This window comes from Leptodactylus fuscus, chromosome 1 (assembly GCF_031893055.1).
Source record: "Leptodactylus fuscus isolate aLepFus1 chromosome 1, aLepFus1.hap2, whole genome shotgun sequence".
Taxonomy (NCBI): Eukaryota; Metazoa; Chordata; class Amphibia; order Anura; family Leptodactylidae; genus Leptodactylus; species Leptodactylus fuscus.
In genome coordinates this window covers 106540388-106552343 of record NC_134265.1, presented here as the reverse complement: position 1 = coordinate 106552343, position 11956 = coordinate 106540388, and the positions used below count along the sequence as shown (strand labels likewise).

The following is an 11956-nucleotide window of genomic DNA, read 5'->3' as shown; positions in this document are numbered from 1 at the left end:
GAACTTCACTAGACTGACATTTCATTCAGGGTATTTGCTATGTAACAACCTCTACAAAATGTCTGAATAGAATTTTTCCAACTGTGCAGAATCAGACAAATTAGTGATACTTGCTGCTATATGGAAATGTCCTTTTAATATTGTTTGTTTGATTGGATCATCACATTCTTAACAGTACTCTTTCTAAATTCTGTGATTTCAGGAACCCCAAGAGGAGCATGAAACCTCAGTTGAAAACACAGATGAAACCAATCACGATCCTCAGTTTGAACCCATTGTTTCTCTGCCGGAGCAAGAAATTAAGACTCTTGAAGAAGATGAAGAGGAGTTATTTAAAATGTGTGTTTGGCTGGTTCATGGGTGATGGTGGCTTTGGTTAGATTTAGTTCTGGATGTAGAGAGCGTAATCCAGGGCAGTTTGTAGTATTTTCACCTATCGATATCTGATGCTTATTCCTCTTTTATTTCTAAGATTTCACAAAGTTTTTCCCTTTTATTTCTAAAATACTTTTTGACTTATAAATAGTAGTGTTTGCAGTGGTAGAAATTCCAGGTATGGTCTGACCTCTGTAGTCAGTCCAAATGGTATTTTGTTGTGTTATCCTCACTTGGCAACAACTACTGGAGTATAATACGTTGTTTGGCCATTTGTAAATTTATTGAAAAAAAAACAATATTTTGGTTTTTTTTTTGTCTTCTGTAACTACATTGATACAGAATATCAAATGCATCTTTTTTGTAGGAGAGCAAAGTTGTTTCGATTTGCTTCTGAAAATGACCCTCCAGAGTGGAAAGAACGAGGTACTGGTGATGTTAAACTACTTAAACACAGGGAGAAGGGGACAATCCGCCTTTTGATGAGAAGAGACAAGACATTGAAAATCTGCGCTAATCATTATGGTAGGCAACAAAGAGCTACGTCATTAAAAATAATTGCTATTTCTACTTCTGTACTTGAAGAACTAATATATATAGACCACTGAACTGAAGGTTTCATCCTTTGCTTAGGATGTGTTCAAAAGTCTTCAGCATGACCTCCAACCTGTCCAATCTGCAGAATGTGTATTAGGGTTTTTCCGGGCAAAAAATGTTTTGTTTTGTTTTTTTAAAGGTCTGTTAGTGCTATTAATGGATTGATAAATGCACCCAAATAATTGTAGCAGTATTTTGAGTGATTTCTGGGTGTCTCTGGGAGCTCCTGGTATCCTCTGCATTTACTTGGTTCATGTTCCTACTACGTAGCTTCCACGCTAGGTCCCACTCACTTCACTCCACCCCCTGCCCCACCCTTTCCAATTAACTTAGCCTGACACCATTATATTTGCCTCTCTTCCTTCTAATCTTCCTCCTGTAGTTCCCTCTTTTCTGGTTCTGCTGACACACGCAATAGTCCTTAGATACACCCCTACTGCTCAGGCGTGAGACTAATGCACATGCCGGCAGTCAGGAAAGGTCCCCCAGCAGGAAGAGAGGTAAGTATAAAGGAGAGGGGGGGGGGGGGGAGTAGTAGTGACGTTCCATTTCTGATGGATCGTCACCGGATAACCAGTTAATGTCCCTGGGGCGGTCATGGGAATTGGGTAAATATACATTTTTGATAAATTGTTATTTAGAAAGTAGGTGGAGGAGGGTGTAGAGATTTGCTTTTATCCTGGAACCCCTTCTAAGTTTAGTGAAAAGCTATTTGACTTTATTCTAATTTCCCATTTACTCCCAAATTGTTACATTTCTACTTCCATACGAGAATCATGTTGAGATGCTTTTGGGAATGTTTTGTTTATGAACTTTAGTGCACGTCTGAACAGGAGCCTGATAGCAAATGCACATAGATATTAACCCTTTAGTGATCAGCTTGTATATATAGCTTAATGACCAACTTTTTAACTCTTTCTGGGAAGGAACGGTAAAAAAACCCCACAATTTTCATATTATGATATGAAGTTTGTGCTGTTCTCAAAGCAGCTTAAGTAACCATTTTCTGATAGTTGCAGTCAAGCTTCTTTAATTTGTCAAAATAGTGATTGAGTTCATGTAAAAGAAAATATGCAACAAACAATATCTAATTAAGCAATATCAATAATTGTATAATCGAATTTAAAATAACGAATAACTTTATTTTGATTTGAGACTGTAACTTTTCAACAAATCAACCCAAAACTGGTCCTGACTGTTTCCACTGCCCTGGTTATTAGTTGCTTATGATAAAAACACATTTTGCATAAAATAAAATACTTGTGCGTTGTCACATTCTAAGATTCATAACGAGTCATGAGGTTTTTTGATTACTTCTCATAGCAATTTTTTTTCTTGTTAGATGGGAAAGAAACAATTCTGGTGTGTGGGTTTGTGTTTTTTGGGCGTTTTGTTTTTTTTTCCAAATTTTGAATGGTAAATAACATGACTAGTATTGCTTGGGTCATTACAGACGTGGGGGTATCGGTTTTGTGGTGGGTTGTAAGGGGCAGGGGTAGAGTTGGCCCTTAATTCTACACATGATCTTTTGATCCCAAACCTGTGGTATATAAATTTTTATATTTTTTCCTCCTCAGTGACTCCATCAATGGAACTAAAGCCCAACGCAGGTAGTGATAGAGCATGGGTCTGGAATACATATGCAGATTATGCAGATGAGGCACCAAAACCTGAACTACTGGCCATTCGGTTTTTAAATGCAGAGAGTGAGTATTTTTTTTAATATATATATATATTTATTTTTTTTTACAAACTTAACTTCTTGGTTCACATCTGTTCATGAGTTTCCATTTGGGAATCCACTTGAGGACCCCCCGAATGGAAACCTAATCCGCATAAAAAAGCAGTTACTTTAGAAAACCCGTGGACCCCACAGACTATAACAGGGTTTGTGTGTGGTTTCCTCACGAAAAATGTGGAGAGAAAAGTGCTGCTTGCAGGACTTTTCTCTCTGCATTTTTCATGCGGAGATGGGAATGGAATGGCCCGAACACAGATGTAAATCGGGCCTCAACCGTTGCAGTTATTCATTCCCATTGGAAAATATGGGGGGGTGTTACCTTCCCATAACTTGGTGTAGAGCTTCAAATAAAAATAAAACATACAATCTCATTCAGATGTATAGACTTTCGAGCCTTTCCTCTAGGTTCGAGAAGTTAGATGATTGGCAGTTCCTGTACTGTGAACTTGTCTTTATTTTAACCTTAGATTTGTGTAGTTGTATATTGATGTGATAAAATGCAATATCTCATTAGGAAAGACTCCTGTTTAGGTTAATGGTCATTTTGCAGCATTCACGTGAACTGAGCTGGAATCTGGCTTCTTGGCAACCTCTCCACCACGTCTTCTGTTTTTATTCATAAAACAGTATGTTGGTGTTTAGATTCCTGAAAACCCAGCTGTGTTGTAAAAAGAGCTGTCGTATGTGTATATAAATATTACATTTATCTGTCTATCTTTTGAAGTTGGTTAAATAGCTGCAGTGTACAATGTTTCTCCAATAAGTTTTTGTATGTCTTCTGAGATAAGAGATCACACTGCAGAAGTTTGGGCTAACTTTGCTACAGTGAGGAGCTGTTTTTCCTCTTTATATACTACCGTGGTGCAGATTTCTATTGATGATTGAAAGGGAAAAATAAGTGAAGGGCACTTTTCTTATATAACGTATATCACAAAGTTTATTTTCCTATGAGCTATGTATTTATGAAACAAATAATTAATTACACTTGAATGCACCTGGCTATGTATTCCGGAAGCATGAATTAGTGACATATCTAGGATACACCGTCAATTGCTTGTTTGGCGGTCGTTTGCCATCGCCTGTTAATATGGCAAAAAAATGAAGAAATCCTTGAAGTATGTGGGTTTGTTTGTTGGTTTTTTTTTGTTAATTTTATCCATAAGCTATATTTTTAATGTGTGTGCATATAAATGGCCGCACTGCAGAAATCTGGTGGAAAGTATTAGAGCTTAAAAACCTCCTTATGCTGAGCTGATTTAATTTTTTTATTCTGCTATACAACTCAATATTTTACATCTCAATACTTTAGTTTTCACAGTTGTAATTTTTGTACTGACTAATGTGTGCCTTTTTTTTTCCCCCCAAAAAAAAACAAAAAACCAGATGCTCAAAAGTTCAAGGCAAAATTTGAAGAATGTAGAAATGAAGTAAAGGAGAAAGCAACTAAAGGTAAGGATTTGTATAATCCCCTTGTGGCAGACTCACTCTGTGCTCAACTGCAAACTCCAGTTATAGCGCTTTTTCAGTCTGCTATATAAACACCATGGTCATCTGAAGACTTTCTTTACTGCAGAAAATCTGTTTGACGATGGGATATTAATGTGAATGTCCAGGTGGTGATTCATTTTGTTTCTACAAATTATTAGCTGATATTGGAGGCATCTGCAGGTTTGAAATACACGTTTGTTCAACCACACTGAAGGTATTTGTACATGATGTAATCCGTATCCAGTATACTGTGCCACAGTGACTTAGGTGTACAGTTGGGCACTGTATTCTGTCTATGCAACTCAATTCTATGAATGAGGCCTTGTTGATACATTAAAAGTAAAAAAATAAATTCTACATGGTGGAAATTTGATAATTATTGGGACAGATTTCAGTTTGTCTTGGGAATACAGCTTCTGCTGTAGAAACTTCTATATAAACTTCACATAAATATGACTTGTATTTAAAAAAAGAGGTGTCTTTCCATATAAGAGGAAAGGTATGGACAGACAGACATATCTGTACTTGCTATGTGATTGTTTTAGGCTTAATTTCTTTGTCTTCTAAAGTATACATGCCTCTTGTCTTTAAACTCCATGCAGAGGTCAAACCATATCAGTTTTACCCAGTGAAAGACTTCATCATCTTGCTACTGAAAAAGTTACATTTAAAATAGATAAGACTATATTGATGATTTCTCCTTAGAACCCCGCTAATTATATTGATGAGCCACGATAACAACCAGCACCGTTGCTATTTGATGGGGCTGAGTTCCTTAGATGTCCGAAGTCAAGTCAGTTGGTCGCATGGCCATGTTGCTGCTCAGTTCTGCAGTGTGGTTAGTGCTGTGTTTAGTACGCCATGAAAAGCTGAAACACTTATCCAAATGCAGGAATCTTTTCAAACAACTACCAAAGAAAAGTCTTAGATTCCGTAATCCCTGGTCTGTTGCATCTCATTAGCACCAGTAGACAAAATGCAGCATAATATCAAGTAAAATGCAAACATGGTCTTTGTTCCAAAAATTGTAAAGCGGTCAGTGATGCCACTGAAAGCAACCACGTGGTCAGATATTCATGATATATAGAAATATCCTCCGTATCTGCATTCAAACTGTAAGTAAATATACATTGAGAATACAATAAGCCATATATGTCATACATATAGCCTAGAAACTGTATATAGATAACTAGTATGTCAAAAACAATACAGATCATAGCGTCAAGATTCCTATTGAGGTTGGAATCCATGGTCACAATTCTTTTTTTATATATTTGCTGATTTTATGCATTTTCTAGGTTATATTTATGACTTACGAATTTATTGTATTGATGTATATTATAGTCTCTGTGCAGTTATAGAGGGTATGTTTCTATGTTATGAATATCTCATCTTGTGAGCTGTTTCTGTGGCATCACTAGGACTTATTTATATATATTTTTTTAATGTAATACATACCATTGGTATTTCTATCTCTTCAGACAGCTGGCAACCCCACCAATTTGATTTTGAATACCTATTTTATAGATTTGTCACCAATATAACTAGTCTCTGAAAAAAAGCTCTAATATGCTGCAATATGTAAGGTCAGCCTATTACAGTTACAGGTCTGTACTGCTAGTCAAAATAAAGCATAAAAATGTCTTTTGGGATAGGACCGCTGAAGAATACAGCAAAGCTGGTTTTAGTTCTTGTGTGTTTGAGGACTTACTGTGTAAAAGAAAAAAGAAAAGTTTGCTTCATATCTATCAAATAAATAAAACATATTAAAGACCCCTTTTCATGCTCTTTTTGCTTTAGTGTTTTTGCAAAGTTATCTTACTGATGGTGTGGCCATTTTTTTTTTTTCTGTCCCTAGCAGATGTGACCAAAAATGATAGTGCTGATAAAGTGGCTGAGAAATTAGAAGAACTCACTGTAAAGGAGGAAAGCAAGGTTCAAGACAAAGAGGATGCCAAGCAAGAAAAAACAGAAGAGAAGCAATAAGTCAACTAGAGCCTTGTTCTTTTATTTTTTACAAGGGACTTATAACTAAGAAAAAAGAACTGAGTTTAAATATTCAGGTTGTTTTTTTTCTAAGCTTTTGTCCTTCAGCTGAATTCTTCAGAAACAAATCCATTCCCCAGTCATGAAAATGTACTGTGTTCACTTTCTTTTTCCATAGTGGAAACACTTATTTATAGTCATCCAAAGTAACAAATAAAACCAGTTTGAAAATGTACTGGAATCTATAATGGTTATATCTTGGCTAGGATTGTTCATGGGTGCGGTCCTTTGCAATTGGACATATAATACAGTCCAACATCACATTTCTTTAGAGAGGTGTTTCATTGAAAGGATTTGATGGGTTATTTTTTGTGTTGACCCTGCTAGGATGACTGTTGAATTGAATAAATTTGAACTGAGAATGAATATATCTGGTGGGTTCGTATCAATGTCATTTCATTAGTCTGGAGTAAAAGAATCATTCTTCAGTCTCTGCACAGCTCTGCTTTTGTGGATCTTATATGTTAAACATATAAGATATGATCAAGATCTTCTAAACTGCCAAAGAATGCTTTCTTTTACCAGAAATACGTTGTCTTCCCTGTGATGCACTAATGTATGAATTGTACTGTGGAAACTCCTTTTGTGTTACAAGGAGATGGAGGGAAGGTGAGGGACTTTAAAAGCATGCTCAGAATGATTTATAAATATAAAGCCGAATGGTACTTGCCTCACTGATTCCTTACTGGCCCTGTTCAGGTGCGTACTGAGTCACTATTTTCTGGTCTCTTCTTGATGTGCAGGAAATGACCACTCAATCACTGGATGTGGCAAGTCACTGCTGCGACAAATGATTGGACATATCCTGCATGTTAAAGTGGTACTTTTTTTTTTTTTTTCTGTTTAAGCACTATGCAATGTAGTCAAATGAATTCAATACTGCAGAATTAACACCCTCCAAGACCATACACTGTGAGAATGTCACCACAGTACCTGCAAGCTGCACAGACCACTGCTGATAAAACTGGGGATGGTAATGGGGCGTGGTGACTGACTGTGAGAGGAGGAGGAGGTAGGCTTTTTTTTTCTCAGGAGGCAGGTCTTGAATGAATCTGTGGTCACATGGTAGATCTCAGTAGGATCTGCAGGCAGCAGAGTCTCCTGTTTACAAGGCAACCCATATTAGAAAAGAGCTCACACTAGACAGATATTACCATTGAGGGGATGATCTTTTAGTCAATGTCTTATCCCAAAAATCGCACTATTGTCTTTTAACTGGAGGAACTTAGTGATGAGGAATGAGTGAGGTGAGAACTGCTTTTTTGTGTTTAAGAAGTTGTCCAGTTTCAGGCAAATATTGCGACAAATGTTTGTATAATGAAGTTATGTGGTTTTTCAATATACTCTTTGTATTCCTTATGTTTTCCTAGAACCATTTACGGCCATTCATTTTGCTTAGATCCAGTACAAAAAAAATCAGTTCATGGTCATGTGATGGACACCGGTGCACAGCTCGTCACAGCACAGTAATCGGACATCTGCCTGGTAATGCACTGTACACCTGTGTGTATCACATGGCCATGTACTGACTTATCTACTAGATCTAAGCAAAATGAATGACAGCAAGAAGAGATCTAGAAAACCGAGGAATTAATACAGAAAATATATTGGAAAATTGTATAGTTTTCATTATACAAACAATGTGTCAAACTGGAAAACAATTTTAACCTATTTTGAATTTGTCTTAAGGTTCCTCCCCCCCAACTGGAAAATCCATTTAATACTAGGTAATGCTGTTTTGGAAGTTTTCCAAGAGTTTTGCGTTACTTTGAACCTCAGTTGTGGCACAGTAGCTGCTATTTGACCCTATTATAGTTCTGTGACTTAGGGCATATGTATGGATGTTACATCAAATGTTTCATGCTGTAATAGATAGCAGCTCTCACCTACAGTTAAAAAAACAAAACAAAAACTTTGCTTTGTGGCACACATTTCTTTCCTTCTTTAATTTCTGTGCCAAATGCCCTCCTGCCCTTTATTTGATTGCTAGGGCTAGAATCTAAAATTCCTAAATCATGAATTCTTATGCATTAGTTGCTGACTGATGAAGCCTTTGCAGTGAGAAACACATTGAAGAGATAAGCGGCAACAACTCCTTTATGGTTCAATTTCCTGACCTGTAGCTGAATGTATTACTTTTATAGATTTAAAGCAGAGTGATTTGTGGTTCAGATGTTACTTAACCTGTAGAAAGTATGCGAGGATTTCCAGTTATTGTTGGCCTTTATGAGCTCCATGGGAAGTTGGCTGGTGAATTACACAAGGTTGCATATGGATAGTTCTTTATTTCCAAATGAATTTAATGCACTTAATGTCACTAAAATGCCGTTGATTTTAAGAAGTTATGTCCTCAGACTTAATATAGTCTCTGAAATAAAAACTATGTACCCACTGCTTAGTAGAACATTTTTTTTTGCCTCTGCATGTCAGAAATTCTCTTCAGCTACATTTTAGAGTTCAGATTTGTTAATATAGATATATGGAGTCACGTTAAATATATCAAACAGGTAATTAAAAAAATGTTCTATAGTCTTTGTTCAGAGTGTTAAAACTTGCAAGCAGTTGGAATTTATATAGTTCCCCCATTGTAGTTTCTTTAAAGGGAATCTCAGAAGTGAATTGACTAGAACCCTAATGTCAGTACAATGTGGATCTGAGTCTACAGTTTCCAAATATCCCTCTGTTCAGTCTTGGAGCCACAGTTTCAAGTTAATCAAATGATTAGAGAGTTGTTTTGGACGTGTGCTTAAGCATGTCTTGATCCCCAGTCTCCGCTATAGATTCCTGGGTACTTCCCTTATTTACATATAAATAAACTGCAATTTACTTGAAAATGGGACTCCAAAGCTTGAATAAGTTACATTTGGAAACTGTAGAATCTCCTCTTCAAGGTATGATGATTAGATGTATAACAAACTTACTGCTGACATTCCTTTTAACACAGGAAAGTGGTGGTATACATAGGAATACATGTTAGCGGGCGGCGCTTAACCCCTTGGTGTGCGGCCTCTTCCATGCATTCCTATGGGAGCAGAGGTATTTGAAACTATTTGGCGAATACTATTCGCTCATCTCTACTAGTTATGTCTGTGTGCACTCACGAACTCCTTAGCTATACTGTAATTTCTATATCCTCCAAAAAAAAACAACAACTTTATATGGAGAGAAAAAGGGGAACATCTGAATTTTTTTAAGCAGTCTGTGCGGTTTCAAATTTATCAAACATTGCACTGTCCAGAAATGGTAGTTTAACATCTATGCCATTTCTTCAACTGGAATGAGATTACTATCTAGTACACATCAGAGTGAATGGCTAACTACCGTGGGGAAGGTAGCTCGGTAGAAGCAGTGGTGCGGATCCAACCAGTCAGTGACAGGGACACAAAATATGCAGGAAACAGGTTTATTTAGAAAAAAAAAAACAAAACAGGAAAATAAACCTTGACTTCAGGCACAAAATGAGCAAAATAAAATAGCCTTACTTCAGACAAAATAAAATCCTGCTCGTCTGAGCAACTAAACAGTAATCCTAAACTAACTACACGTGTGGCTTACTAGCAGCCATACAAACAAACCAATAAGCACAATACAGTCTGCCTGGACTCTGGGTAAAAGGATAGACCCAGATCCCTCCTCTCACTCCCTGGATCTGCCCTGAAGTGCAGGTTCTGCAGCCATTTTGGGACCAGTAAATGAGCCTATGAGTCACACCTGGAGCTGAGGCCTATTCAAGACCCACACTGGACCACACATAAATTAGAAATGTGGGGTAGATATACTGGGACTCCAGCAGCACTCTGCCTGTCATACTACACACAGGCTTTTGAACATAGGGGGAGCAGTGTTAAAAAAAAAAAAAAAAGCACACATTATCATTTGGCTGCCAGAAATTTGGCATGCAGGGCATTAATTTATGCCTGAGAATATGTTGTGGACCTACTTTACTATTTGATGTAGGCTATACATGAGGAAAGGGCAGCCCGGTGGTCTCCATAGACCACCATTGTGAGGGGGTGGATTATGATGTGGATTACGCACCATAATCCGCCCCCTCTGTGCCCATGTGAACGGGCCCTTAGGGTCAATGAATAGAGTTTTGTGATGAGGATTTTGATGCAGAATTTGCCTCCAAAAAAGCCTCACCATAGAGTTCTGTGTATTCTGCTAGTGGGGAAAAAAGCAACATGATCTTTCTTCAGGCGGATTCCGCCTGATAAAAACAACGGGAGGCGGAAAAACCGCTAGCGGTTTTTGACGCTGTTTTTTTCAAAAACCACTTGCAGGGGTTTTTGGTTTTTTTTTCTTTTCAAGGTCCATACATTGTGCTGGAGGTAAAAAACATTTCCTAATTCCTGAAGAGGATTTTTTTCCTTTCCAGAATCCGGACTAAAAAACTCCTAGCCCTTTATTATACCAAGAGTGCTTTTAATATATTGTTCCCTGCGTCCTCTCCTACCCTTAACAAATCTAGCATCAACTTTGTTTCGATCAAGAATTTTTATTTTTTTTTATTGTAATCCTGTGAGATCAGTGACTCTGCTAGTGCAAAAACTGCCTTTTTTCCTTTATATTTCCCAGGGCTCCATATTTGGCTGGCAGACTATGCTATTACTTTGTAGTGTAAGTGAGGCTGTGCTGCAGTTTCCTGCATGATTACCAGTCACACCCCTGCCCCAAAATCAAAAATTTAAGGGAATATAACAGATTTTTACAATTTTATCCAAATTAGGCTAGTGCTGCACTATAACATGAAGACAATGTTTTGTTGTTTTTTGGGGGGTTTTATGAAACTACAGAGCACACCACTGTTGTTTGCATATTGCCTAACCTTAATAAATTTGCTGGAAGTTCTATCTTCTGAGAGCCGGACTGTATGGGTTTACAGCTTCTAAATGTAAATCTTTTAATACACAGATGGAGAACAAAACTTGAAGATAAAACAATACTCTGTGCTGTCAAGGAAGAACTACTCTGAAATACAATGCTGTGCGACCATCAAACTTAACTGAACTTGAATTGTTTTGTAAAGAGGAATGGTCCAAAATCCCTTCATCCAGGATCCAGGAACTGATTAAAAGCTACAAGAAGCAACTAGAGGCTGTTATCTTTGTAAAAGGAGGATCTACTAAATAGTAATGTCACTTTTCTGTTGAGGTGCCCATACTTTTGCATCGGTCAAATTTTGGTTTAATGCATATTGCACATTTTCTGTTAGTACAATAAACCTCATTTCAATTCTGAAATATTACTGTGTTCATCAGTTATTAGATATATCAAACTGAAATGGCTGCTGCAAATACCAAAATATTTAGAACTAAAAATGATTAAGATTAATAGGGGTGCCCAAACTTTTTCATAGGACTGTAGATGTTAAAAGCTGCAGGATCCTGTATTGAAACAGCAGATGAGCTGCAGCAAAAATCACTCATTGTCAGCTGCATGATCCACATGGAAATTTTTCAAGAAAATACAGTACAACATTATTAAAGGATATTTTAGCTTTCCCCAATCATTCACAGCATATAAAATACTAGCATCTGCCAGTGACTTCGTCTGCGGGTTGGAGTTGGCGCTGAGCCGGTGATATTTCGGCATTTGCCGTTTGGTTATGATCCGCCGTGTGCCGCCACATCCACTCTTGCACGCACCTGTTCCGTTTGCTCCTTGCCTGTCCCCGCGGGCTTTTTACCTACCATCTGCTCTGCGCAG

The 11956-nt window shown here is 37.5% G+C and overlaps 1 protein-coding gene and 1 non-coding gene across 3 annotated transcripts in view; both read left to right on the top strand.

Annotated features, from left to right (window-relative positions):
- Positions 1-6422, top strand: part of RANBP1 (RAN binding protein 1) — an 11434-nt gene extending 5012 nt beyond the window's left edge. The window contains exons 2-6 of one of the 2 annotated variants that reach the window (XM_075275280.1): positions 203-339; positions 743-900; positions 2550-2678; positions 4097-4162; positions 6063-6422. In XM_075275280.1, coding sequence (XP_075131381.1) covers positions 203-339; positions 743-900; positions 2550-2678; positions 4097-4162; positions 6063-6187 — 615 coding nt within the window. In that variant the 3' untranslated portion in view covers positions 6188-6422. Of the gene's footprint in view, positions 1-202; positions 340-742; positions 901-2549; positions 2679-4096; positions 4163-6059 lie in introns of both variants that reach the window. The other variant, XM_075275272.1, reaches the window with a different exon arrangement.
- On the top strand, positions 4189-4314 carry LOC142191000 (small nucleolar RNA SNORA77). The gene has a single exon (XR_012714620.1). It is a non-coding gene; the product is annotated as a small nucleolar RNA SNORA77 (small nucleolar RNA).
- Positions 6423-11956: the final 5534 nt, after the last annotated feature.